This window comes from Typha angustifolia, chromosome 13 (assembly GCF_048772165.1).
Source record: "Typha angustifolia cultivar Huaian chromosome 13, ASM4877216v1, whole genome shotgun sequence".
NCBI classification, from domain to species: Eukaryota; Viridiplantae; Streptophyta; class Magnoliopsida; order Poales; family Typhaceae; genus Typha; species Typha angustifolia.
In genome coordinates this window covers 6,130,259-6,153,109 of record NC_133251.1, presented here as the reverse complement: position 1 = coordinate 6,153,109, position 22,851 = coordinate 6,130,259, and the positions used below count along the sequence as shown (strand labels likewise).

Here is a 22,851-nt window from a genome sequence, read left to right as displayed (position 1 = left end):
GATGTAAATTTTGGGAACAAGAAGGTGGTTATACTAATTCATAGGGAGGCATACCGAATGGACATGGCTTCGGTTTGGCCCAATCTTATCATATTGTATTAGGCAAACTCACCTTCCCCGTTATCCTGGTAAGGATTCTTAGGTGTGGGCTAATGATCCTTGAGGTCTCGCCACTGTAAAAAATGCGTATACTTTACTCATGAATCAGGACAACACTAATAACCCCTCACATTCATACCTTCTTTGGAAACTTATGTGGAACTGCTTACCGTCTAAAGCCAGGCTTCTTTGCTAAGGTATGCCTATCTCTCCCTTATGTAACATGCTCTATGGATATTGAGACTAATGCTCATATTTTCTTAGAATATGATTTTGCTAAGCAAATTTGGGATCTCAATATGACTATCTTTGGTATTCATCTTGGTTTAACGACAACTGACTGGGTGGCGAGTAGCTAAGGGAGGGTGAGAATCTCCCTAAGAAGTAAAGGAATTTTATCCTCTTTGTTATTGCTAACTCCTTTTGGCAATTATGAAAAAATCGTAACCTTATTCATTTCGACCCTCCAAGGGTCTCCTCTTATGCCCGCTAGCGTAATATAGTCACCATGACTATGGACTAAAATCCTCAGGAACATATTCACGAATATTCATCATCTCCTCGACAACTTCAACAAAATTGAGATATCTTATAATTTTTGCAAATTAAACAACGCTACTAATTGCTTGGCCAAAAAGGCTAGAAAAACCTCTTTTTACTTTTGGGAAGACGGATGCCTGAACTAACCTCTATTTTGTGTAATGATGCTTCCTGCACTTTACTGTTATGTGCAATCTTAATTTACATAAAAAAGTATTTAACCCTAGAAAAAATATTAGAAAATTACTTTCTGGGAAAGAAAGATGGAAAATTTAAAGAAAATATAGCCATATGACATTTTTAAAGACAATTAAAGGGTTTCAAATATCATAAAATGTAAATAAAGAGTTACATGTGAAGTTGGATAATAGTTGAGATCCAGGTGTAAATGATCTTTGTAAAATTGGACAATAGTTGAAGTCTCAGTTCTCTTCGGCAAAAGTTACTTGATAGAGGAAAAATAACATGGAAGTGATAAAGAAAAAAAAAACATCATAATAACGTAAATAAAACGTACTAAAAAGTTATATGTTTAGAAGAACTTGCAGCAAATACTTGCTACTGCTGATCACTGACAAACAACGTTGAGAATAAAATAGGATTTGCCATTAAGTGCGAGTGCTTACACTACAAATACTAAGGCGAATTCCAAATATCTAGGGTAGGCTCTTATATGATGCTTTTGCAATCATATTTCTCAGCTCATCCAATTGAGAAAGGAAAGAGAGGAAACAGAACCTTAGAAATATAAAATATTATAATAAACATAATGTCATGAAATTGTTCAAACAACCAAATGCTCGTCCAAAGTCTTCATTACTGAAAATTCCTAAAGAAACATACTCAGAGCAAACCAAATCTACTAGAGCCAAAATAATCCTCCGAAACTGAGAGAATATCTAATCAAAGAGCGAGAATCCCATATCATCGTCGCTTTCTTCTTTCTCTTCCTTCTTCTCCTCGGCAGGAGGTGCCTCAGGAGCAGCACCACCGGCAGAGGCTGCTGCGGCAGCACCACCTGAGGGAGCACCACCACCAATGAATGCCCCACCACCACCTCCGCCAATTATGACCTGAGAATGTTTCAGTCCAAATCAAATACCATTATTAGACAATGAAACACTTAGGACATATCGAGAGACACATCAAGATAAGAACGAAATACTGCAAAGATCTTTTCCTACCAAACAAAGAACTTACACTACGATCAGGACTTAAGTAAACAGAAATTAAGAAGAGAGCGAGGAACATCCTAAACTCACGCATTTGAGCTCGTTTAGCATTTGGAAGAAATTGGATTTAATTGATATATACTAAACCAAATGTACACTGAAAATGATATAAAACATCCAGCAGCTACTAATGTACAGCAATTAGATGCATAGTAAAGAAATATTAGCATAGAAGTATTAGCAAAATCAAAAGGCCCATAAATCGAATTAATGCTATAAGCATAACCATTGCACTAATTGATAAAACCCTTTTACTCCTTCCTCAATTAGATGTTACTTTATGTACCATCTAATACTAGACTAGAGCAATAATATGATGCTTTGAAAAGTAAAAGAAAGAAATGAACTCCTGACGGCATTAGAGTTATCCCGCTCGTGATCACATTGGAGAGTAGCAGTTCATTAATCGAAGTAGCTAATGAAATGGACTACACAAACAAACTCCTCAAATAGCATCTAAAATACTACATGTTAGTTACAATGATCAAGACCTTCTAAAGCGTCGGATAACATCTAATTGGCATCGAAGAAATTAAAATGCCAATTATTATCAAAAGATACTTCGAGATGGAATCAACTCTAAGATTCTTAACTGAAAGTAATCATACCAACTTATTCCCAAGATAAATCAAATTTACTTCTCAATACAACAGAGCGGTTCCATATAAGAATCAAACAATCGCCTTAAAAGCACGGCGAGATCAAGAAGAGATGGACGCAGACCTGGAAGACGGCGGAGGACGGGGTGACGAAAGAGAAGGAGGACTGGACGCCGCCAGAGGAGTCGGAAGAGACGGCAGCGTTGACGAGGCGGCGCTGGAGCTCATAGGTGGTGGCGGCGGAGGCCTCGAGGTCTCCGGAGAGCTGCTTCGCGCTCCACTCCGATCCCGAGCTCCTGCACACGAACGTGAACACGCCCATCACTCTGAATTCTGACCCAAACCCTAGATTGCAGCTTCTCTTCTCCCTGTTTCGAACTCTTCTCTTTGCGGCGTGGTAGAAACCCTAACCCGCAGCCCTCGCATTTAAGCTGTCTGGTTTACTTCTAAAGACGGAAATGCCCCCCGTCAAACCCTATTTTGACCCTAACGTTTGTTTAAATTACAATACGCCCCCTAAAAACTTTTGAAAATTTTTATTGTCATATAAATTAAGCAAATAAACTTATGTTACAGTCATATCAAAATACATTAGATATGAAATAACCTAAATGCCCTCGTCGGTGTGAAAAGAACTCGATTTCTTCCGCTTTCCTTCTTCCCTCTAATTTATTCCTTTAAACCCTCTAATTAAAATAGAATACCCAACGTTTATTGTGTATTTCAATCAAATTAATATAGATCAAAGTACAAATTTTTTTGATCCTTTAATTAAATTAGGATAAAAATATTTAATTTTCCTACATCTTATTGAACATATTGTGAACCTTGTGCAATCAAAACAACAACAAAAAAAAGTAAAATAGAAGTAAAATTTATCTTCTCATATAGTTAGAATGGCAAATTGGAAGCTTTTCATATACAAGTACCATAAAATATACAAACCTCGAAAAAGGGAGAGAAAATTAAATGCTTCATTTCCTCCATTTCTCAGTCACCGACTTCTCCTCGGAAGTCTATGACGTCGAGATCCCTACCACCAACATTGCCTCCCCGCCGCCAACTTGCAATAGCCTGGCACTAGCCAACCAAGGACTCTAAACCGATCCGCCACATTACCCTCCTTTCCCTTTCTTCGTCTCACGTTTGGCAACATTGGCGACTATGCAAATCTCGAGAGGCAATACCGATGGATTTAGTGGGCACCGCCCTAAGAAAGAGCTTTCGCTGGCCACAGGCACAAGTCATTCTTCGGCAACGCGAAGGGTGGAGACGAGTGAGTTTGAGAGGATTTCGAAGTGGGTTTGCTAAAGGACAAACGATAGTGAGGTCTTAAATAGCTATAAGTTCATTGAGGCTATTTAAGTAGTTTACTAATTTCATTTTATTTTGTTGGCTAAATTGATGAGCTCATTTACTTATTTACTTATTAAGGGTATAATAATTGTTAAACATCTTTTGTTATTGTCATTAGTCGTTTCACTTTATCTTAAAATTTAGGGCAGACATTATAACGAAAGCAAAAGTTTATGGGGTCCTCGTAAAAACTAGGTATAGTTCAAAATGTGTAGATATAATTAATCTTTTCTTTTATACGTTATTATATTTTAACTCTTGAAGATATACTCTTTAAATAATCTAATTATATTATTGAGCCCATCCATTAAATTTTTTGTTAGAAATAATATTAACTAACTAATTATATGGATTACTTTCTCTTTTCTTGTATTGTTAGAAATGGATTGTAAAGGAATTAGAGAATATCGCTTTAGAATTTGATACTTAAAAATTTGATATAAATACTACTAAAGAGAGGATATAAAAAGAAGATGTGGACATTTTTGTCCGTCTATTAAGTTAGTCAAATTAAGATTATTTTTATCTAAATCTGTGATGAAATATTACAGAGGAGGCTTAGTAATATATTAAATAGTTTGTGATGTAACTGTCCATTTATCTTTTTAAAGGGTGAAAGTAATATAGAGTAATAGTTGAGAGTATTTTCATATAATTATTTATTTATTTTATATATACCCTTCTAAAATTTTGCATTTACATATATACTCTTTAAAATTGCTCGATTGTTTATGAAGACCTTTCCCACGACTTTTTTTTTCCGTAAATGTAACACCCGGAAAAAAAAATCTCTTTCTCTTAGTGCATGTGCTAGGCACGTGCAATCCTCCTCTATTTTGTGCCGCTAGAAACACTACTTGACCATTGACGATGGTGATCGCCGGTGGCACTACCCTTACTCCCTCTGTCTTCTTCTCTAGGAAGAAGGCAGAGCTCGGTCCCTCAATTACTGGGTGGGCTATAGGGTGGGGTCACGCTATGGCATGCCCATAGCCAACCATGGATTGGGCCTTTGAGCCCATTTCACCCAACCCTCTAGGTGGGTTATGGGGTGGGCCATTGCCCACACCTGTAGCTAGTTTTTTTTCCTTCCTCATCTATTTACATATCAAACAGAACTGGATAAGCTGATTCGCAACAATTGGTATTAGAGCCACCGTTTCTCGGACACGCGCTTCTTATGATGACAACCAAAAATATGGCCACACGGCGAGATGAGGAGGACGAGATCCCCCCAATGGAGGAGGGGGAAACAGTTGTGGGAACTTCCACCCGTAAAACTGCTTGCTCGAATCTGAATACGGAAGAGCCTAGCGTTCAAGCCATGATTGGATCTTGATAGATTACGAAACGATTCCTTCAAGATCTAAATTTATCGCAGGAAGTAGTCTACGCCACCGAGGAAAAATATTCACCGAATAATCTCCGCATTCTAACGCGATCAGCGGGAGTCCACTAGAATTAGGGTTAATAATTATTATTTTGGCTTGTTGGCTAGCCTCTATAAAGGTATGAATGGTAGCTAAAATCATTATGCTTATAGAATATTGGTTTCTTGCCTCTCTATCTTCTCTCTAGTCTCTCTACCCTAATCTCCCTCCTACCTCTTCACCAACCAGCCACCTCTACTGTTGGCAAGATCTCTCCTAACTTCTAATCTCCTTCATCTGTCGAGTCCTCCCTCTCCTTGAGATTTTGACCACTTCTTCCTGTTCGTCTTTATCCCTTAAACTACATCAACCATTCATTCTCATCTCTACTATCATCCATAACCCTAGCATCCACTCCACCCATCACCACCGCCATCATTTGCACTATATCGTGTTTTTGTCCTAATTGCAGTTTAAATCTACAAAGGGCGTAATACAAAAAGGAGTTACGGGTTGATTCCACTTGGTTTTATAATTTTTTGACTACGGAAGAATATTTGGTGAATATTTTCCCTCGATTGCGCGTACTGCTTCTTACAATAAATTCAGATCTTGAGGAAATTTTTTTTAACCTATCAGATCTCTTTTTGAACATATGGCCATCAACAATAGATGATGATGGAGATAATGTGGGAAATACGGGCGACAAGAGAAGCTATGGCGATAAAAAACGCACCAATGTGAGTCTACCACCATGAACCCTCCGCCACCGATTCATAATCTTCACTAGCAAGAACCCCTGCTGCCATAACCCTTTGGGTAGAGACCAGCAAGGATGGTTCCACCAGGCCAATTTGTGGGTGAGCCCGTTCGTCGAGCAAACATAAATGGAGATCATCTTGGAGGTCTAGACCCTTGGGCAGAGCAAAACAAACTGGAACCGTGTCGGGTTAACATAAACCGAAGGAGGGATCATCAACTATTCATGATGCATCCTCTTCAGGTTAGACAAGGGCTCGGATATGATCCAGACCAAGACAATGGTATCCGTGGGCGAACTGTGCATCTCGACTTTCCGAAGTTCAAAGGCTGCGACCCGATTGATTTGTTGTATAGGGCGAAACAATTTTTTATGTACTAAGGTACAACAAAAGAGTATAAGGTGACACTTGCGAGTTTTCATCTTGAAGATGCCACACTTCATTGTTTTCGGGCAGCCAATGCGCAAATACAATTGAAAGTTAGGCCAATTTCTGCACCAATATCACGCGGCGATTTAGAGCGTCGGGGTATGAAAACTTCAATGCTCTCCTCTCAAAGACTGTATAAAAGACCACAATTGGAGCATACCAAGAAAAATTTGAGAGAATAAGTAGCCGTTGCCAACCTCTTTGGACCGATCAACAATTTCTTACCACTTTTATCTCGAGGCTGCGGGGAGACATACAAGCTGACGTGAGAGCTTTAAGGCTTAGAATCTTAAAGGAGGCCTTCGAGGATGTGGTACTAATAGAAGACAAGTATTGAGCAATGAGGATACACATCAAATAGAACTAGACAAGTCGGTTCGTAACAGAAGAGAGCTTGATAATTCTTTTGGGATAAGAATAAGGGTAAGAGGGGCATTCACCTCATCGAATAGGACCTTATATCCAAACACAAACTCCATAGTGGTCTTGCCATTCGTAATTTCTAATCGGTCCGCTAGTCCCTGGTGACAAAACGAGTTCTTGACATTTTAAATAGCTCGGATGGCATTTGGACTGTCCAAGCCAAATATGAAGACATTCACCCTTGGCATATCAAGAAGATAAAAAAAGTGGCTTGGAGCTGGAGGCTCTTGAAAGAGGCTTTGCTACACACCTGTTTGGATTATTTTAGGCTTGCTAAGAATGGAAATACCACTTCTATCTAAAAGGATTCTTGGTTGCACTAGATCCCTTTTAATTAAGTGGTCTACACTTATTAAAATAAACTTAGTTAACTTGGTTCATAAAGTTTAAGAACTAATGAGAATTAAGTCTTGCCTTGAGGATAGGGTGTTGGACTTATTTGGGCCTACGCTAAGTGAGAAGGTCTTTTCTATCTACCTTCCACTTAGCGAAGGACTAAATAAATGGATCTAGCACTCGAATCCCATGGGCCAAGCTACTACCAAGTCATTTTATAACATGATCAATGAGATCTAACCGAAGGCCCCACTGCTTAGAACAACCGAAAATAAATTTGGCAGTTAAAGATCCCATCAAAGATCAAAATTGGGAATTAGTTACCTACTCCTACCATGTTGGCCGAGCTAGACCTAAGCTCCTCAAGAACTTGTCATGTTTATGGCCTCTTTGATGAAACGATTAATCATCTTCTCTTTTCACGTTCCTTAGCTCATGTCAATAATTCAATAAGTTTTGTTCGGTTGGGTCGCCCAACTCGTCATGGGCTGAGGGCTCTTGGATTATGAAAGAGAGGCTTCATTTTGCATTCCTCATCAGGCTTTCCAATTCTAGCCGGCAATTACTTTGGTATTTTCTAAACGCCAATCTCTACAGAAGCTGCCGCCCTTAAAAGATCGGATAATTGCTATTTGGAACTTCAGTATATCACACGTGGAAGTAGAACTAGACTCTCAAGTGCTCCTCAACATCCTCAAAGGGGTGTTCTTCCAAACCCTTGGACATTATCTTCTCTGATTGGTGACTACATGTTATTTTCTCTCTTGTATCCCTATTACATTGTAAAGCATATCTCCTGAGCCACAAACAAAGCAACAGACTAGCTTGTTAAGTTGAGTAGATATGCAGGATTTGAATGTAGCTAGCAAGAGGCCTACAAATAGTTTCTTGAGGATTAAAGATTATTCTTAATTCTCCACCCATACTTTAGTGTGATAATATAAGTGCATTTGCACTGCCTACCGATACAAAATTTTAGGATTGGACTAAACACATGGAAGTAGATTACCACTTCACACATGAAAATGTTGTTAATAAAGGATGAAATCGCCAATGTTTTCACCAAGTGCCATCTAATTGTTAGTTTTGTTTCCTGTGTTCCAAACTGGAAAATAATTATTGGTTAAAATGGCAAATCTCTCTCTGTTAGTCACTATTTATACATATTTAGATATAACAAAGAGATATGCACCCAGTATTTTTTTTTTATATGAGACAATCTATTTGTTAGAGAAATTTGTGAAGTAGAGTGGAATTAAAATAAAATTTTAGATTTTTTTAGGCATGACGCTAGAAGTTTGTTTTAAGATAGTAATTTTCCTACCGAGGTACAGATGAATTCTTGAAATTATATTCTAGAACTCAATATCTTTGTAATTAAGATTTTAAGGACCGTACTTCCAAAGAATTTGGGACCAATCACTAATCCAAAAATCAAGAAAAAAATTTAAAAATAAATACTTTTATATGAAGAGAGGAGGATCTTTTTTAGATGCTCTAGTGCTCTTTAATTAAAAATCTTTTGAGATGAAATAAGCATCACTTCTTATTAGTAGCGGTCTTATTCGACCTCTTTTGAATCAAATAGAGGTTTTTTTTAATAAAAAATAACTAATTTTTGAAAGTCATTTGAACAGGTTTTAAATATTGGATAGAATTTGCTCTCCCCGAAAACTTCTATTTGAATGAATTAATCTCGTTCGAACTTATTAAAATAAACACACTTTCAACTGTGTTTTCTGCAACACTATTTTTTTAATAAAATAGCCCAATTTAATATATTTTATTTTATATTATTTATGACAATATCTTACACTATTTTCAAGAAACGGAGTCTTGGCGAACCAAAAAACTCAAGTCTGTCCGTTTTTAAGTTCCAACCCGATATTAAGGTCCATAATTGTAACTAAACTGGAATGATGCATAACAATTCTGACAGATGCAGCAGGGATTTGATTAGTTGAACCAATGATCCCATTTACATTGACTCATTAAGGCTCCTAACCAAATTACAGAGGGTAGATATGCAACACGAAAGTTTATCTTTTTCTTTTTCTTTTATACAACGCGGAACTCTTCCGACGAATGAATCAATCAATATCTCGTTGTTGCTAATGGAGATACAATGATTTTCTGGAAGCACCAAGTGCCAATTTATTGTTGGCTGTGTGCACAAACGTTTTTGATCATTCCCTTAGAAGGGCCATTTCTTGTTCAAGAGGGATCACAGCGCTAAAGATTGGCCGGAAGCAATCCCCTCCGTGTTATCGAGCAGAACAATCTCAGAATTATTTTTGCTTACTTTGAGTCCCAACTGGCCAACTTGTGGTAGCAACTAGCAAGTAGTATCAGGCTGGAGTTGGTTTCTTTGGACCAAGGATTCTATGAAGTCTAGGCCCAATAGACTTGATCAAATGCCCCAGCCCGGCTGTGCTCGGCCCAGTTTGGACCGGGCTAAGCCCGGCCCCGCCTGAGCCCGAAGTACCCATGGGTGGCATAGCCCTTCGACCGCCCTACCCGAACTGAAAGCCCGCTCATTCAGCCTGCCCTTTTTGCTATAGTAGCACTCCCCTTTGTGAAAACTAACGAAAATTTTCATGCTGTACCATTTTTTTTAAAGCACACCTTTAAATTTTTTAATTTATTATTATTATTTTTTAAATGGAGGAACAAAATTATTATTTTTAAAATAAGCTAACAGTAAACAAATTTCTAAACATAGTTAAATAGTGGGTTGGGCCGAGTGATTGGTGGGTCGGGCCAATTCGACAAGCCCGATCTCTCACAGATCGACGGGCGATAACGGGCTAGACTTTTCTAGCCCGGTCCTAGTGATTGGTAGTCGGACTATGAACAAATATTTAAGCCCGGTTGGCCCGAAAAGTTCGGCCCAAATCCGGCCCGATCTGTCCGATGCTCATGTCTAAGGCCCAACATGAATACCTATTTCTCTCCTCTTATATGATATTCCATCTAATATTTTTATATTTATTAATTATTATTAGCTCTCCCTTTTTTTTTATCTTCCGCTATACTAGTATACAACTAAATACTAGAATAATATAATACCAGATATCAAATTTTTAATGATACTATAAAAAATTAGAATTATACTAGTATTAACTTTATCCCAAGAGAAAGTGATACATGAATAAGCCTATTGCAACTCTCACGTGCCAAGTAGTGACTAAAATATTTTCTCAATAATACTACTACTACTACTAATTATAATAACTACTACTAGCACAGTCATTGGACTCCTCAACTGCCCACCAAATATTGAACTAGGACCATCTTAACTTCTAGTCCAATTACAAATTTTGAATTATGTCAGGTTAATCAAGTGTCTCATTGAGTGGCATGTCATTATAAATATAGTAACTCTAATTTTTGCTGGGATGAATTAAGATTACTTAAGTTTTAAATAATTTTGGCTAGAGATACACTTGAGGTGTGATGAAGTTTTACCTTTTTATTAAGAAAAAAGAAATAGTTATGAGTTGGAGGACCTCTTCCAAGTTCCAATACATGTGGAATAGTTGACCCATTTCCAACGTGTTGAAGTTATCAGCCACAAAAATAAAAGTAAATAAAAGGGTTAATAGTCTAACCCTACACATAGTAGGCTCTTAGAAATTCCTCAGTGATTCAGATCTTCCACTACTAAGAGCCAAGAAGGCACCAAAAAAATGCCATGAATCACAATATACAATGTGACAATAAAATTAGTGGTGCATGGCGAGAATGAACGCGTAGCTAGCTAGCTTCCCATTTCACTTTCTCCTACTTACCCCCAGTTTACTTTTTAACTTTTCCTTTTTCCTCTCTCCTAATCTACCTCTCCACTAGCAACTTTTTATATGGAAAAGAAGGTTAGTAGTATCGAAGCTTCCTTGACAAAAAGAACCCAATTAGGACCCATCAAGATCACAAGGTAGGCTCTCTATTTTGACTAACTGGGTCCACAAGAATCCAAATATCCTTTCGGGTCAAAATAACCTTCACTTTGATCCAATTATTCTATCAAGTTCACACACGCATTTCATTTCGTGTATCATTTGGTATACATTTGATACTAGTTATGGACGCATTTCACTCTCTTGGACTAGTTAGAAAGGGATCTGCCACCTTTCTATCTTTCATTAATCTACAAATTTGACGGGAAATCACGTGGTTTATATGTGAAAATTCTCAAACCATTTGTTTGGTTCTTTGATTGAGATTGAGTCGTGGTTGAATACTGCATCAAGCAAGTGAGCTAACTTGTCGAATTAACACAGGGGCATTCCTATGGGTGCTCCAACTTGTACACCAAAAGACCGATTATTAGGTCTCATAAATTGTAATTATAATATATAATCACAGTCACATTACAATAATAACAAATACAAATCGTAGAGATCGGTTCTTGCATCGTGTTCAATATCAATAAACTGAAGTTCCATCTCAATCGAAAAACTTAAAATATTCTCAGATTCATTCCCTTCCATTAATTTCTTGTATTAAAATAATCCTCACATCGTGGAAGCAAGAAAGCTTATATATATATATATACATACACACAAACTATTGTTTTGATACTTTCTTCCCATGCAAACGTGGGAGAAGAGCCCTTGACTTGAGTCTTCTTTCTCACGCACCAACAACCGAATCATGAAATTTTCAAGTGGTCGGAAATGTCAGTTGCTGGTGTTTCGTGTCTCATCTAAAGGTATACTCCATGTGTTCTTTTTTTTTTTTCTTTTTTTTTCTTCTTTCTTTTTTAAAGTTATGAATGCGAGGCGTCAAAAATTACACAACAGTGTCCCGCACGTATAATACAGAAAGCATCACCACATAAAATAGAGCTTAACTCAAGCATCCTTAAGCCTTCTCAAAAAAGAAGAAGAAGAGTTCTTCCTAGCCTGTTTTCCTGAGCAGCCCAATTTTTAATTCTAAAAAATTATGAGATATCTCGATTTTGTTGAATTTGCTGAGAAGATGATGAATATATGTGACGATATTTCTTAGGGTTTTTTTTTGCCCTTATTAGATTTAAGGATCCGTTCTCTTTTTCTCTAAGAGAGGAAAACAAATGCAGAAAAGAAATAGTGTACACAGAGAAAATTGTATTTATTACTATTTTTAGGAAATAAAAATTTAATACTAGGCAAAGATGGACTGTATCGATATCGTATAATTATATATATACCAAAAACTTAAAGAGAAGGAAATAATTAGAAACTAATGAGAGCATTTTATGCAAAAACTCTTAAATCTACTTGAAAATTACAAATCATTTTTACAAGGATTAAATCAACAACTAAAATAATAATTTAATTATAAGGATCACTTAATGCGGTTGTTGAATTGATCTTAGCACCTCTCGAGACAGTAACTCACTCTAAGTGGAATGATGCAAGCTAGATTTTTTTTAGTGGTATGATATATCATGATGCATGAAAAATTGTTTTGCTAGGAAGATCCAATCTAGTCGGTCTTTTCCTAAAAACTTTAAAAAATCAAGCTTGATAATTTGAGCTTGAATTTCCCAATATGGTCCATTATAGTGACCACGGAACGACCTCACAGTAGACGCTAGTCACGTGGGTCATACTGCCACAAGTTTGGCTCGTGTCAGGCTAGGGTTGCAAGTGGTCTGGCTCCATTAGCCATGGCTGTTCATTAATCCTTATTAATTGGGGTCGAACTAGCTCGTTATCAATTCATTAATCCTTGTTAGCTGGGTTAATGATACATCTAGTGATATTAGCTGGACAGTTCTTCATATTATCCATGATCGTATGAGGTGGTTGACCTGCTTTACCTCCAACGGAGTTGGTTATATCAGCAGGGTTAACAATATCCCCACCTATAATTTTGTCAGACTTGCTCTACAAAATCTGATCTGGTCCACCAGTTGCTACATCTTGTGATTCTGGAGAAGACTTCACGTCACTGTCCCGTAATAAAATCCTCCTCTATTATGAGGGCTTCGTTTTGTTTTAAACGTCAATAATGGAGGCAAACAATTAATTCATATGGACTCTTCTAACTTAATCTACCTTCTAGTACTCTTCCTGCAATAATTGAGTTAAAAAACCCCAAGTGGGTGCAAATAATGGCGGTCAAATAAAGCCAAAGAGACGATCTTTGAACGTCCCCTCTCACTAACGAAACGAGCAGCAGGCGAGGTTCGAGGAAGGTATATATAAGGAGCTATCGAACCAGGGAGTTCCAGGTGAATCTTCTACTAGCTAGGTCTACAATGTATGCCTTCAGACTTCTAATCTCATGCAACCTTAGAATTTCCATATGACGTGCGGCATTGTTAGTTGACTGGCATATTCCAAAGTGGAATGCTGTGATCCTTTACAGCGTTGGTGTAAATATATACGTCTGATGAATGGGATGTCTTACAGGATAGAAATATTTAATAGTAACTACTAAGTTGTATTTTTATTTCCATTACATGGAGCATCGTACTTATCATTGCATATTTATCAGGACTCATGACACTATTTATCGTAAAGAGAAGTAGCTGAAAAGCTAAGCTTCTTTCTAAAGTGTTTCTGAAAAATGAAAGAATTGTTTACATAACGTAGCTCATCGTATTGAAAGGTTAAATTGATAGAGAATGATGGTGATAATAGTTATGTAATTTTATGGCGAACCTGTATGGTACGATTAGAACCCACGATCTCCTCCGATGGTATATGTGTTAAATTACTACTATATCTTTAAAGCCGAAGCTATTAGAGAGCGATGCTATTATATGTAAGGCATGCATATATTGCTGAATTCTCGTAGGCATAAAGGTGACTCCATGCATAAAATATCTTTATGATACCTTCCAATTTTTGGAATTACAAGTTGTGTCACTGAAAGCATATTGTAAGTACACTAGTTTGTACCCTGAAATTAATCACATATGCCATTCCTTCATTCCTATCCATCTAGCCTGGTTAATGTACTCTCTCTCCTTTGGTGCTTAAACTTTTTCATTATATTTCTGCCGATGTCATGTATAAGTATGTTATGTAAACCGTGAACTTACATTAGAGATTGCAGCAGCCACCATTGAGACTTCCCCTGCAAAGGTTCCCTTTTTTGGGAGAAGAACTAGAACTTCATGCGTATAGCACTCAAATTTGACTTAACCAAGCTTCCAAGCTTTACCAGTTCTCATGCTAAACTTTCTAAGCTTCCCGTAGAACATGACGATCACCAAAAGTAGCTTCCCTTCCACACTCCACCAGCCAGAAAAGCTATACGGTTTGTCTTCGCAGATGCTATCAGGGTGTAGTTTTAGTAATCGCGAACAACTATAGCCCATAGATAACCCTACATTCCCATATGCACTGCATGATATAATAAGAGACCAAATTAGAATTCTTTAAGGTGGGTAAATTGAAGATGATATTTGCTAAAGCATATTAGTATAAAATCACAGTTCTCTATCGGTTTAAGCTTTCAGAATAGTTGATGATTTAATAATATCTTTGCCTGCAATTCATAGCATAATTAACTAAAAGGCTTGGTTAATTAAAATATCATCTCTTTTAGCTTTGATTTGATGGTGATGGGGTTGTATTTTTTTTTCTTTTTCTTTCTCCATTGCTTATTTCTCTACTTATTTTGTGCCCAATTTCATCTATCAGGTAGTTATCGTAAGAGTGATAAGCAGTGGAGGCTGACCTTATGACTTCAAAAATCATGTTCAAAGTGGAGAAGTTAAGCGGATCTCGTGATAGCATTCTTCTCTCTGTGATGCACGCGACGATCACAAAGACGACGACGCAGGAGAATTGCGGCATTATTAGGTACTGCGCTAAAGATTTTCTTGAAGTCTCCTTCTTATTCCCCTCGGGACTAGTCTCTTCTTGAGGGGGTGCAATTGTTGTTGAAGCTGGAAGGTACCTATAAATTACAACAGAGTGGGTGTTATCATCACTTGTTATTAAGTAAGAACAATTTAATATAACAGAGAGAAAGAAAGAAGAAGAGGAAAAGCTTACATCATAACAATGAATAACAATAGAACAGCAGGGGCGATGATGGATGGATCGACGGAATTCTCACCGGAATGCCGAGTATTTACCGCCATAAACAACGCATTCACAACCTTCTGATAAGAATTCATACCATCAAAGACCGCGGAGTTCCAATTCATCGAGCAAAATAGTACAACCATGACAGCCACGAAACCGACAACGGTCGCCGACAAGAAGGCCACTGGCGAAGTAGGGAGCAGATGCTCGAATCTCATCTTTCTAGGATTCTGAATCATATGCTTGGGTTCTTCAGATTTAGTCAGACTCCTCAGGGCCCAGATTACCAGCTTCAGGAACAGAGGGAACAGCGTGTTGCCTGCGAGGATTTGAGGGATAATTATGAGGAGGAGACCCGAGTTCTTTGAAAAGATCGCCATGTTCTCGTTCGTCGGTATCAATCCTCCATTAGCGAATGATGAAACAGCGACAGAGATTGAGAAGAGCACCACATTGATACCCTTCTGTTTAAGTACATCTCTTGAGCTAGAAATAAGAACTAAATACAAGAGGATGAACACAGAGCCGGCCACATGGAACAGGATAACATAACCCAAGATAACGAAGCCCAAGTATCTTGTACAACTCTGCCTCAGATAATTACTATCAGTTGAAGAAATTTCTGAGACACCATCATCTAAACCTGACTCAATGTGATCAATGGTTCTTGAAGGATTCATAACATCTAGTTCTATACGAACTGAATCAACTCTGCTGACGCTAAGCTCTGGCTTCTTATACTTACAACCTCCTAATCCAAGACATATCAAACTAACAAAGACTTCGCCTCCTAGAAACATCAACAAGGTTAGAACGACTATTTGCGAACTCGAAAGGTCCTCCATCTTGACAGTGGCAAGACCTGAATCCGTAACAGCGGATGTCGACAAGTAGAGCATGTCCACATAGGAGCTACTAAAGGAAGGGTTGCTGGGCTTGAGTATCACAAGAAGGAAAGAACCAAACAAGGAAATGCAAGCAAAATAGAGCAGCTGAATCCAAAAGGTGTGAACATAGAATGAGAAGAATCGATACAAGAACAAGATGGACTGGGAGATGTATCTACTGGCACGAAAGAAGCTGTGCGTTCTATTGAGTAGGAATGCATCGGCCCAGCTTCTCATTTGACTGAGAGAGAATGGCATCTCCAGAGGGAGGAATGCACAGATGTTTTATAGCTCGTTTTGGTGGGAACTCGGAATGGCACAACGGATACTGGGGTTTCCAGCTTTATATAGACCCTGTCGTCTCCCATTGTCTAAGTAAGAGGAGGTTTCCTTCGCAATAATAAAAAGTATAGGTGATTATTTGCAAAAAAGATGAAATTATTTGACCCACCGGTCTCTAAACATCAGCCTGATGAGAGACACGATTGATTGGCTTTTAGCCTTGACCGCTGGTTGTTGGACATTGGTTGATCCAAGAGCTTATTTGTATTTGGTTCAAGTTTATATTTTAGAATAAGAATTTTTGTTAGGAGGCTAGGAATTTTCTTTGATCTTTGTCACCGAACATTAATCATAATTAATGACCAAATAATAGTAGTATATCTAACTATTTTCACAAGTAGAGAGGAGAGAGAAAAATAAAATGTGGATTAGTTTGAATTAGCTCTAAATTACAAATTTGCCTATGAAATAATTCTCATTTGTCTTTTACAAAATTTTAGTTTCTCTTGAAATAAAATATTTTTAAGTTAAATGCATTTACCCCCTGTATTTATGCCCAACATCACTTTGTTCAGCTGTACTTTAAAAAGTTTCAAATCAGTCCTTATACTTATGAATAAAGTAAAACTGTTAGTTTTTTTTATAAAATTTAACTAAATGACACCAAAATAACTAAAATGTCCCAATCGTGTTTGTTAGAGAAGATATACATATTTTGATATAGTCCAGCAAATTACCAAAATAGTTATAGTGCTTGGTTAAATTTAACAAAAAAATTGACGGTCTCACTTTATAAGTATAAGGATTGGTTTAAGACTTTTTAAAATACAATGGGTAAATTAATTTTGGGTATAAGTACAGGAGGTAAAAATATATTTAACCCAATATTTTTTAACTTTTTATGTCATTATAAAGGTAATAATAATACTCAAATTTTATATACTCTCTTATGAGTACTTAATTTTCCTCCAAAATAAATGCTTTTTTAATTTCCCTCCAGAAACCAAAGTTTGGTAAACTATTGATGAACCTGCAACTATCTTACTAAGCTATATTGAGGACTTCTATAATAATAATAATAATAATAATAATAATAATAATAATAATAATAATAATAATAATAATAAACGCTCAAACGTTCATAACGGTGAAGGTGTAAAGTGTTTAATAAAATAAAACCAAGCTAACCATACCAGGTCACTTGTGGCAATGCAAGCATGCAAGCCTGCAAAGATCTTCGGAATCAAACAATGAAGGTCACTTGCGAAGTTGAGCTTACAATGAGCTCTGAAACCAAATATTAAAGGCGGCATTACTTCCAAGCAATACTAGTTAGACCTAATATATTGCACCCAAAAGAATCTATATCTTATACTAACTAAAATGCAACACTAGTTAGGTTGCTGAAAAAGAAAGTAATAAAATTTTGTAAGTCCTTAATTTTTTGCAATTCTATAATTTTATAGTATTTGAATGAAGAAGATAGAATAATTAGTTCCTCTACTTTTCTAGAACTATCTTACTTTGTTATTTTTGGCTCATTTAAATCTTCTAGAGAAAGAGAGCTACACTTTTTCACCTTGCATATCATCATTAATTATCATAATTATCTACTTTCACTAAACACTTCTAACTTTTAGGAAGTACTAGAAGATGTTTTTCTAAAATCTTTTCTTTCACTAAACACTCATGAGTTTTAGGAAGTACTAGAAGATGTTTTTCTAAAATCTTTTCACCATAATTATCTACTTTCACTAAACACTCATGAGTTTTAGGAAGTACTAGAAGATGTTTTTCTAAAATCTTTTCACCACTTTCTTCCTTTTTATTTCTTAACAACCAATCACTGTGATAACTTTGTCATATTCAAGGGTGAAAAATATAACTAAACTAATTTCCTTCAATTCTATAACTTCCTAATACTTATAATAGATGATTTGAGACTTGGTTTGTCTTTTGGGTGGCTCCAACTTGGAAAAATCTTTTGTTTTACAAGTGGGAGGTTGTGAGAGGTGCAGAGGGAGAAGATTATAAAAGAATAATTTACTGGGGGAAAAGAAAACGTGGCATTCCGCACTAAAGACAATAGATAAATCAACGCGGCATTGTGAATCTTTTTGTCACCTAGTACTTGGAAAATCCTAGAGATACAATTCCATTTTGCAATTTCCTTTAAGATCTTGTGGAGTTAGGCTAATTTTTACTTGTTAATCCTAACCAGAAAGATAGAATAACAAAAGATATCCCAATATACCATTATCTCCGTGATTGGGTGAGAGAATAAGATTGAAGAGTGAGAATATAAGAGAGCTGAGAGAGAATAAGAGAAATGATTTTATGTTGTTTGAATAGAAATTATAGGATAGGATGAAGAAAAAAGTGAGAAAAATAGAGCCATCTAAGGATCACATTTTCCTCTCCAAAGGTAGAGAGGGAAGAGAAAACTAAATACTATCTCTTTTTGTATTTTTTTTTCTTTCATATATATCCAAACAAGAGGGAAACAAATTATTTTATGTGCTCTTCTCTTTCTTTCTCTTTTTTTTTCCCTTTTCACTCGTATTTTCTCAATCCAACGAACTGGACAACTCATTTTACAACGTGTACAGTTCAGCGTCTAAGTAATTTTGAGAATCTTTAGATAAAAAGTACAAGACTAAAGATGTTAGTGCAAAGAAATTTATTGTCGGTAAATTTTTTGAGTACAAAATGGTTAACAATAAACTAGTGATTAACCAGGTGCAAAACCTTAAAGTGATAATTCATGAGATCCACGCTGAAGGAATGGTGGTTAATGGATCATTCTGAGTGGTTGGTATTATTGAAAATATATCACCGTTTTGGAGGGATTTTAGAAATTACCTAAAACACTAGCATAAGCAGATGATATTTGAAAAACTTATTGTCAGGTTGAGAATAGAAAAGAACAACTATATTGCTGAAAAAAAATATAAATTAGAATGTGTGTAAGGGAAATGCGGTGGAGTCTACAAATGATAAGAAAAAAAAAGCATACCAGCAAATACTCTAAAGGTGGTGATGCAAAAAAGTTAAAGAGCAAATGCTACATCTGTGACAAAAAAGAGTATCTTGCTTAGGACTGTTGTTTGCACAAAAAGAATAAGAACTAAAAAAGAGAGAACTCTAAGATGATGGTGATGGATTTAGTGGCACAAGGTGCTGTTGGGTGAAGGAAGAGGGGGGAGAAGGTGGTCGAGATCCCAAGGAGGAGGGAGGACTCGACAGTCGAGAAGAATTAGGAGTAACTAGCATCGAGGTGGCACACGGCTAGGGTTTGAGCGAGGAGAGAGAAAGGTTAGAGTAGAGGAAGAAGGAAGGAAAACACAATATTCATTGATAATCCCAAATAGGTTGCCTTCGACATATTAAAAGGCTAACCTAACAAGCAAAACTAACAAATGATAAACCTAAAAATAATGCATTCTTGCCAAGCTCGTTTGAATGGGGTCAAGCACATTCGAACACGCAATTCATATTCTCTATATGTGATAATATATGCAAGCGTTCTAATGGGGCATTCGAATGCGATCTCCCCGCATTCGAACGTGATAGCCAAAATTCTTATTTTTGAAGAAAACTAAGAAACCAAAATAAGAAAAAAATCTATAGGTTATATCCATGCATGAGATGACTTAGTGTAGTCCAAATCACATCACTGCATCATGCTTCTGCTCACTTTGTCCTCAAAGTGTAAACCTAGGATTACGATCCATCAATGTTACCTTGGGTTCCTATGTGGCTTGTTCCTATGTCTGACTAGCCCAGCTCATTAACACCTCTGTGACTATTCATCCTTCGCGTCTGACCCTCTTTCATGCTAGGACCTTCTCTGGAGTGAGCTTAATTGCTTCTGATTCGGGCTTGGATAGTTTAGCCACAACCTATTCAATTGGACCAACCTGGCTATCAAGCTAGATATATGGAAGACCGGGTGAACTCGAGATGACTCGAGTAAGCCCAACTTATATGCGACCGCTCCCACCTTCCCTAGAATCTGAGATAGACCAAAAAGGCGATGAGCTAACTTTTGGTTTTGAATAAGTCGTATCGAGATTTACCATATGATTGGAGTCGAACATAGACCCAATCACCAACTTCATAGCTTCTATCCTAGTGTTTGTGATTATACACTTGGTTCATTCAGTTCTCTGCTGCTACTAGGTGAAGCTTGAGTCGCTTGAGCACTTCATCTCATTCCGTTAGCACCTTATCTATGTTGGAATGATCTGGTGCGCTCGATCGATCATAAGATCACAATATGGGGGGCACGTGTCCATAGACCATCTCGAAGTGTGTCATCACAATAGCGGTGTGGTGAGCCATATTGTATGAGTATTCTGCCTAAGGTATGTAAATTAGCCATCTTTTGAGTTGCTCTCTAGCGAGGCACTGCAAATATTGCTCAAGGCAGCAATTAACTACTTCGAATTGTTCATTGATTTGCGGATGATATGCCAAACTCATTTTGAGTTTAATAGCTTGCTGCTTGAAGTACTCTTGCCAAAAGTGACTCATAATGCTTAGGTCGCGGTCTAAAACTATAGACCTCAGTAGTCCATACAACAAGACTATTTCCTTCACAAAAAGTTTTGCTACCTTCTTTTGCGGTGTATGGGTGCACTAGAGTTGAAAAGTGCGCACTCTTCATCAATCAATCAACAGCCACCATTATCACTATATGTCTCTAACCTAGGGAAGTCCTTCAACAAAATCCATCGCCACATCTTCCCAAATTTGGTCCAGAATAGGTAGCGGTTGCAGCAACCCTATTGGTTTTGTCGAGTCCGCCTTGGTAGGTTGATAGATTTCACAAGCTCAAATATAAGACATCACTTCTTTTCTCACTCCTGCCCATACATAATTTTGTGTTAACCACTTATAGGTCCTAAATGTTCCTACATGCCTCGCCATAGGAGTGTGTTACGATCTGACCACATAGGTTAAGTCGAGTTAAATTGAGTCGAGTCAAATTAGTTACTTAGCTTTATCTTTCTGTTTTGAATTTCAAATAAATCGGATAATCTACATGTGGATTCGATCCGCTATGAATTTTACTCCTATAAATAGGGGTGGATATGAGTTGATAATGATCATTGAGAAAAATATGAGTTTAGCCAGTTATTATTTTCGTCCTTATCTTTTTTACATTAGCCGTTGGATTGTCTTTATCTTCATAGGAGTAGATCTTAATCGTAAATCCCTTTCAAGCATCCAAACCCTAGCCACCTCCTACCTCCAATAGCCACCCTACTACACGGCCGTCCACCATCACCCTTGGCCGTCCACCACCCTCCGACGACCGCCACAATGTCAGGAATTATCGTTCTGCCCTCCCTGAGCTATCTCCACTATTTTATTTTTATCTTTTCATTTCGACGTCTGATTTAGGTGAAACTAGAGCCATTAGAACCCAATCTCACAAGGCTACCTCCACCTAAATTTTTATAATCATCCTACGAACGAATCATTCCAGATCTAGTCCATAACAGTGGTATCAGAGCCAAGTTCCTCGGAAGATGGTAAACACGCGATCCAAGACCCACGAGGAGGGATCGACCATGGAGGACCAAGATCTCATCTCCGTTCCTATGGGAGTTGATCTAGTGGCCCCACCACCACCACCAATAGTTGACGACGAGCTGCCGGCGTGGGCGAAGGCGATTTTTAAAGATTTTTCTAATGAGATACTAGATCCATTATGGAGAGGATGGACAAAGCTATTCAAGCCTTGGCGACAGCCCTCCTGACTCAGCACGGCCACCTTGCGCCGCCAGCACCACGGGCCATGATGGGACAAAGCCAAACGCATCTACCATTACCAATCCGTGAGGGAGGGGATGAGCCGGCCCAAATCACGGCCTCAACCCCTCCTCCGGCAGTGGTGGGGACCCCTCCTACCTTGCAGACCCTCCCAGATGTCGCTGCCATGCCGGAATCGCTTGCAATAGTGTCCGTGAGGTCATCTTCCCTACCCGCGGTGGGAGATAGGGCCAAAAACCCTAGCTTCCTGTCGGCGGCTGTCCAAACGTTCATGGCCCCTACCGCCACGACCGGTCTCTTCCACGAGGCCCCCGCACATGAGCCCAGGCTGCCTTTCGCGTCGGCACCGGCTGGAAGACCACCAGCCGCGGTGATTCGTGCTACAGCAAATCCGCAGTTGGTGGCCATAGGTTCGACGCTCCCACGCCCATTGGCACCCACGGCTAGCTTCGTAGGGCCGATTGTTGGCTAGTGGTGGCCGCCGCAGCCGTCGCTGACCATTGGGTGGCCAAACTCGACAGCCACAACCGCGGGAAGCTACCCTTACGTCAAGGTGGCTCCACTTGCGATATTAGGTTCATTGGGATGAGCCTATCTATTTAGTTGAGTTTTGTTAGAAAAAATAAAAGGATTTTTGTTGGGGGGCGTTCGAACTGGTATGCAAAGGCCTACATGCATTCACAAAAACAAAAAACGTAAATTATGCATAACGCGATTGTTCAAACA

General features: G+C 38.0%; 2 protein-coding genes across 2 annotated transcripts; both read right to left on the bottom strand.

Annotated features, from left to right (window-relative positions):
- Positions 1 to 1,373: 1,373 nt before the first annotated feature.
- LOC140773731 (large ribosomal subunit protein P3-like) lies at positions 1,374 to 2,886 on the bottom strand. The gene is made up of 2 exons (XM_073116441.1): positions 2,595 to 2,886; positions 1,374 to 1,712 (listed from the first exon to the last, which is right to left on the bottom strand). Exons 1-2 carry the CDS (start codon positions 2,790 to 2,792, stop codon positions 1,539 to 1,541), a joined length of 372 nt encoding a protein of 123 aa, XP_072972542.1. The 5' UTR covers positions 2,793 to 2,886; the 3' UTR covers positions 1,374 to 1,538.
- Positions 2,887 to 13,931: 11,045 nt separating this feature from the next.
- LOC140774044 (cation transporter HKT2;2-like) lies at positions 13,932 to 16,307 on the bottom strand. The gene is made up of 3 exons (XM_073116875.1): positions 15,143 to 16,307; positions 14,823 to 15,044; positions 13,932 to 14,485 (listed from the first exon to the last, which is right to left on the bottom strand). The coding sequence occupies exons 1-3, from the start codon at positions 16,297 to 16,299 to the stop codon at positions 14,281 to 14,283; spliced, it is 1,584 nt and encodes a 527-aa protein (XP_072972976.1). The 5' UTR covers positions 16,300 to 16,307; the 3' UTR covers positions 13,932 to 14,280.
- Positions 16,308 to 22,851: the final 6,544 nt, after the last annotated feature.

Coding starts and splice junctions, on each gene's coding strand:
- LOC140774044 (XM_073116875.1), bottom strand. CDS start 16,299: ATGAGAAGCTGGGCCGATGCATTCCTACTCAATAGAACGCACAGCTTC. Junction 15,045..15,142: donor TTGTTATTCATTGTTATGAT/GTAAGCTTTTCC, acceptor TGTAATTTATAG/GTACCTTCCAGCTTCAACAA. Junction 14,486..14,822: donor ATGATTTTTGAAGTCATAAG/GTCAGCCTCCAC, acceptor TATATCATGCAG/TGCATATGGGAATGTAGGGT.
- LOC140773731 (XM_073116441.1), bottom strand. CDS start 2,792: ATGGGCGTGTTCACGTTCGTGTGCAGGAGCTCGGGATCGGAGTGGAGC. Junction 1,713..2,594: donor CGTCCTCCGCCGTCTTCCAG/GTCTGCGTCCAT, acceptor AAACATTCTCAG/GTCATAATTGGCGGAGGTGG.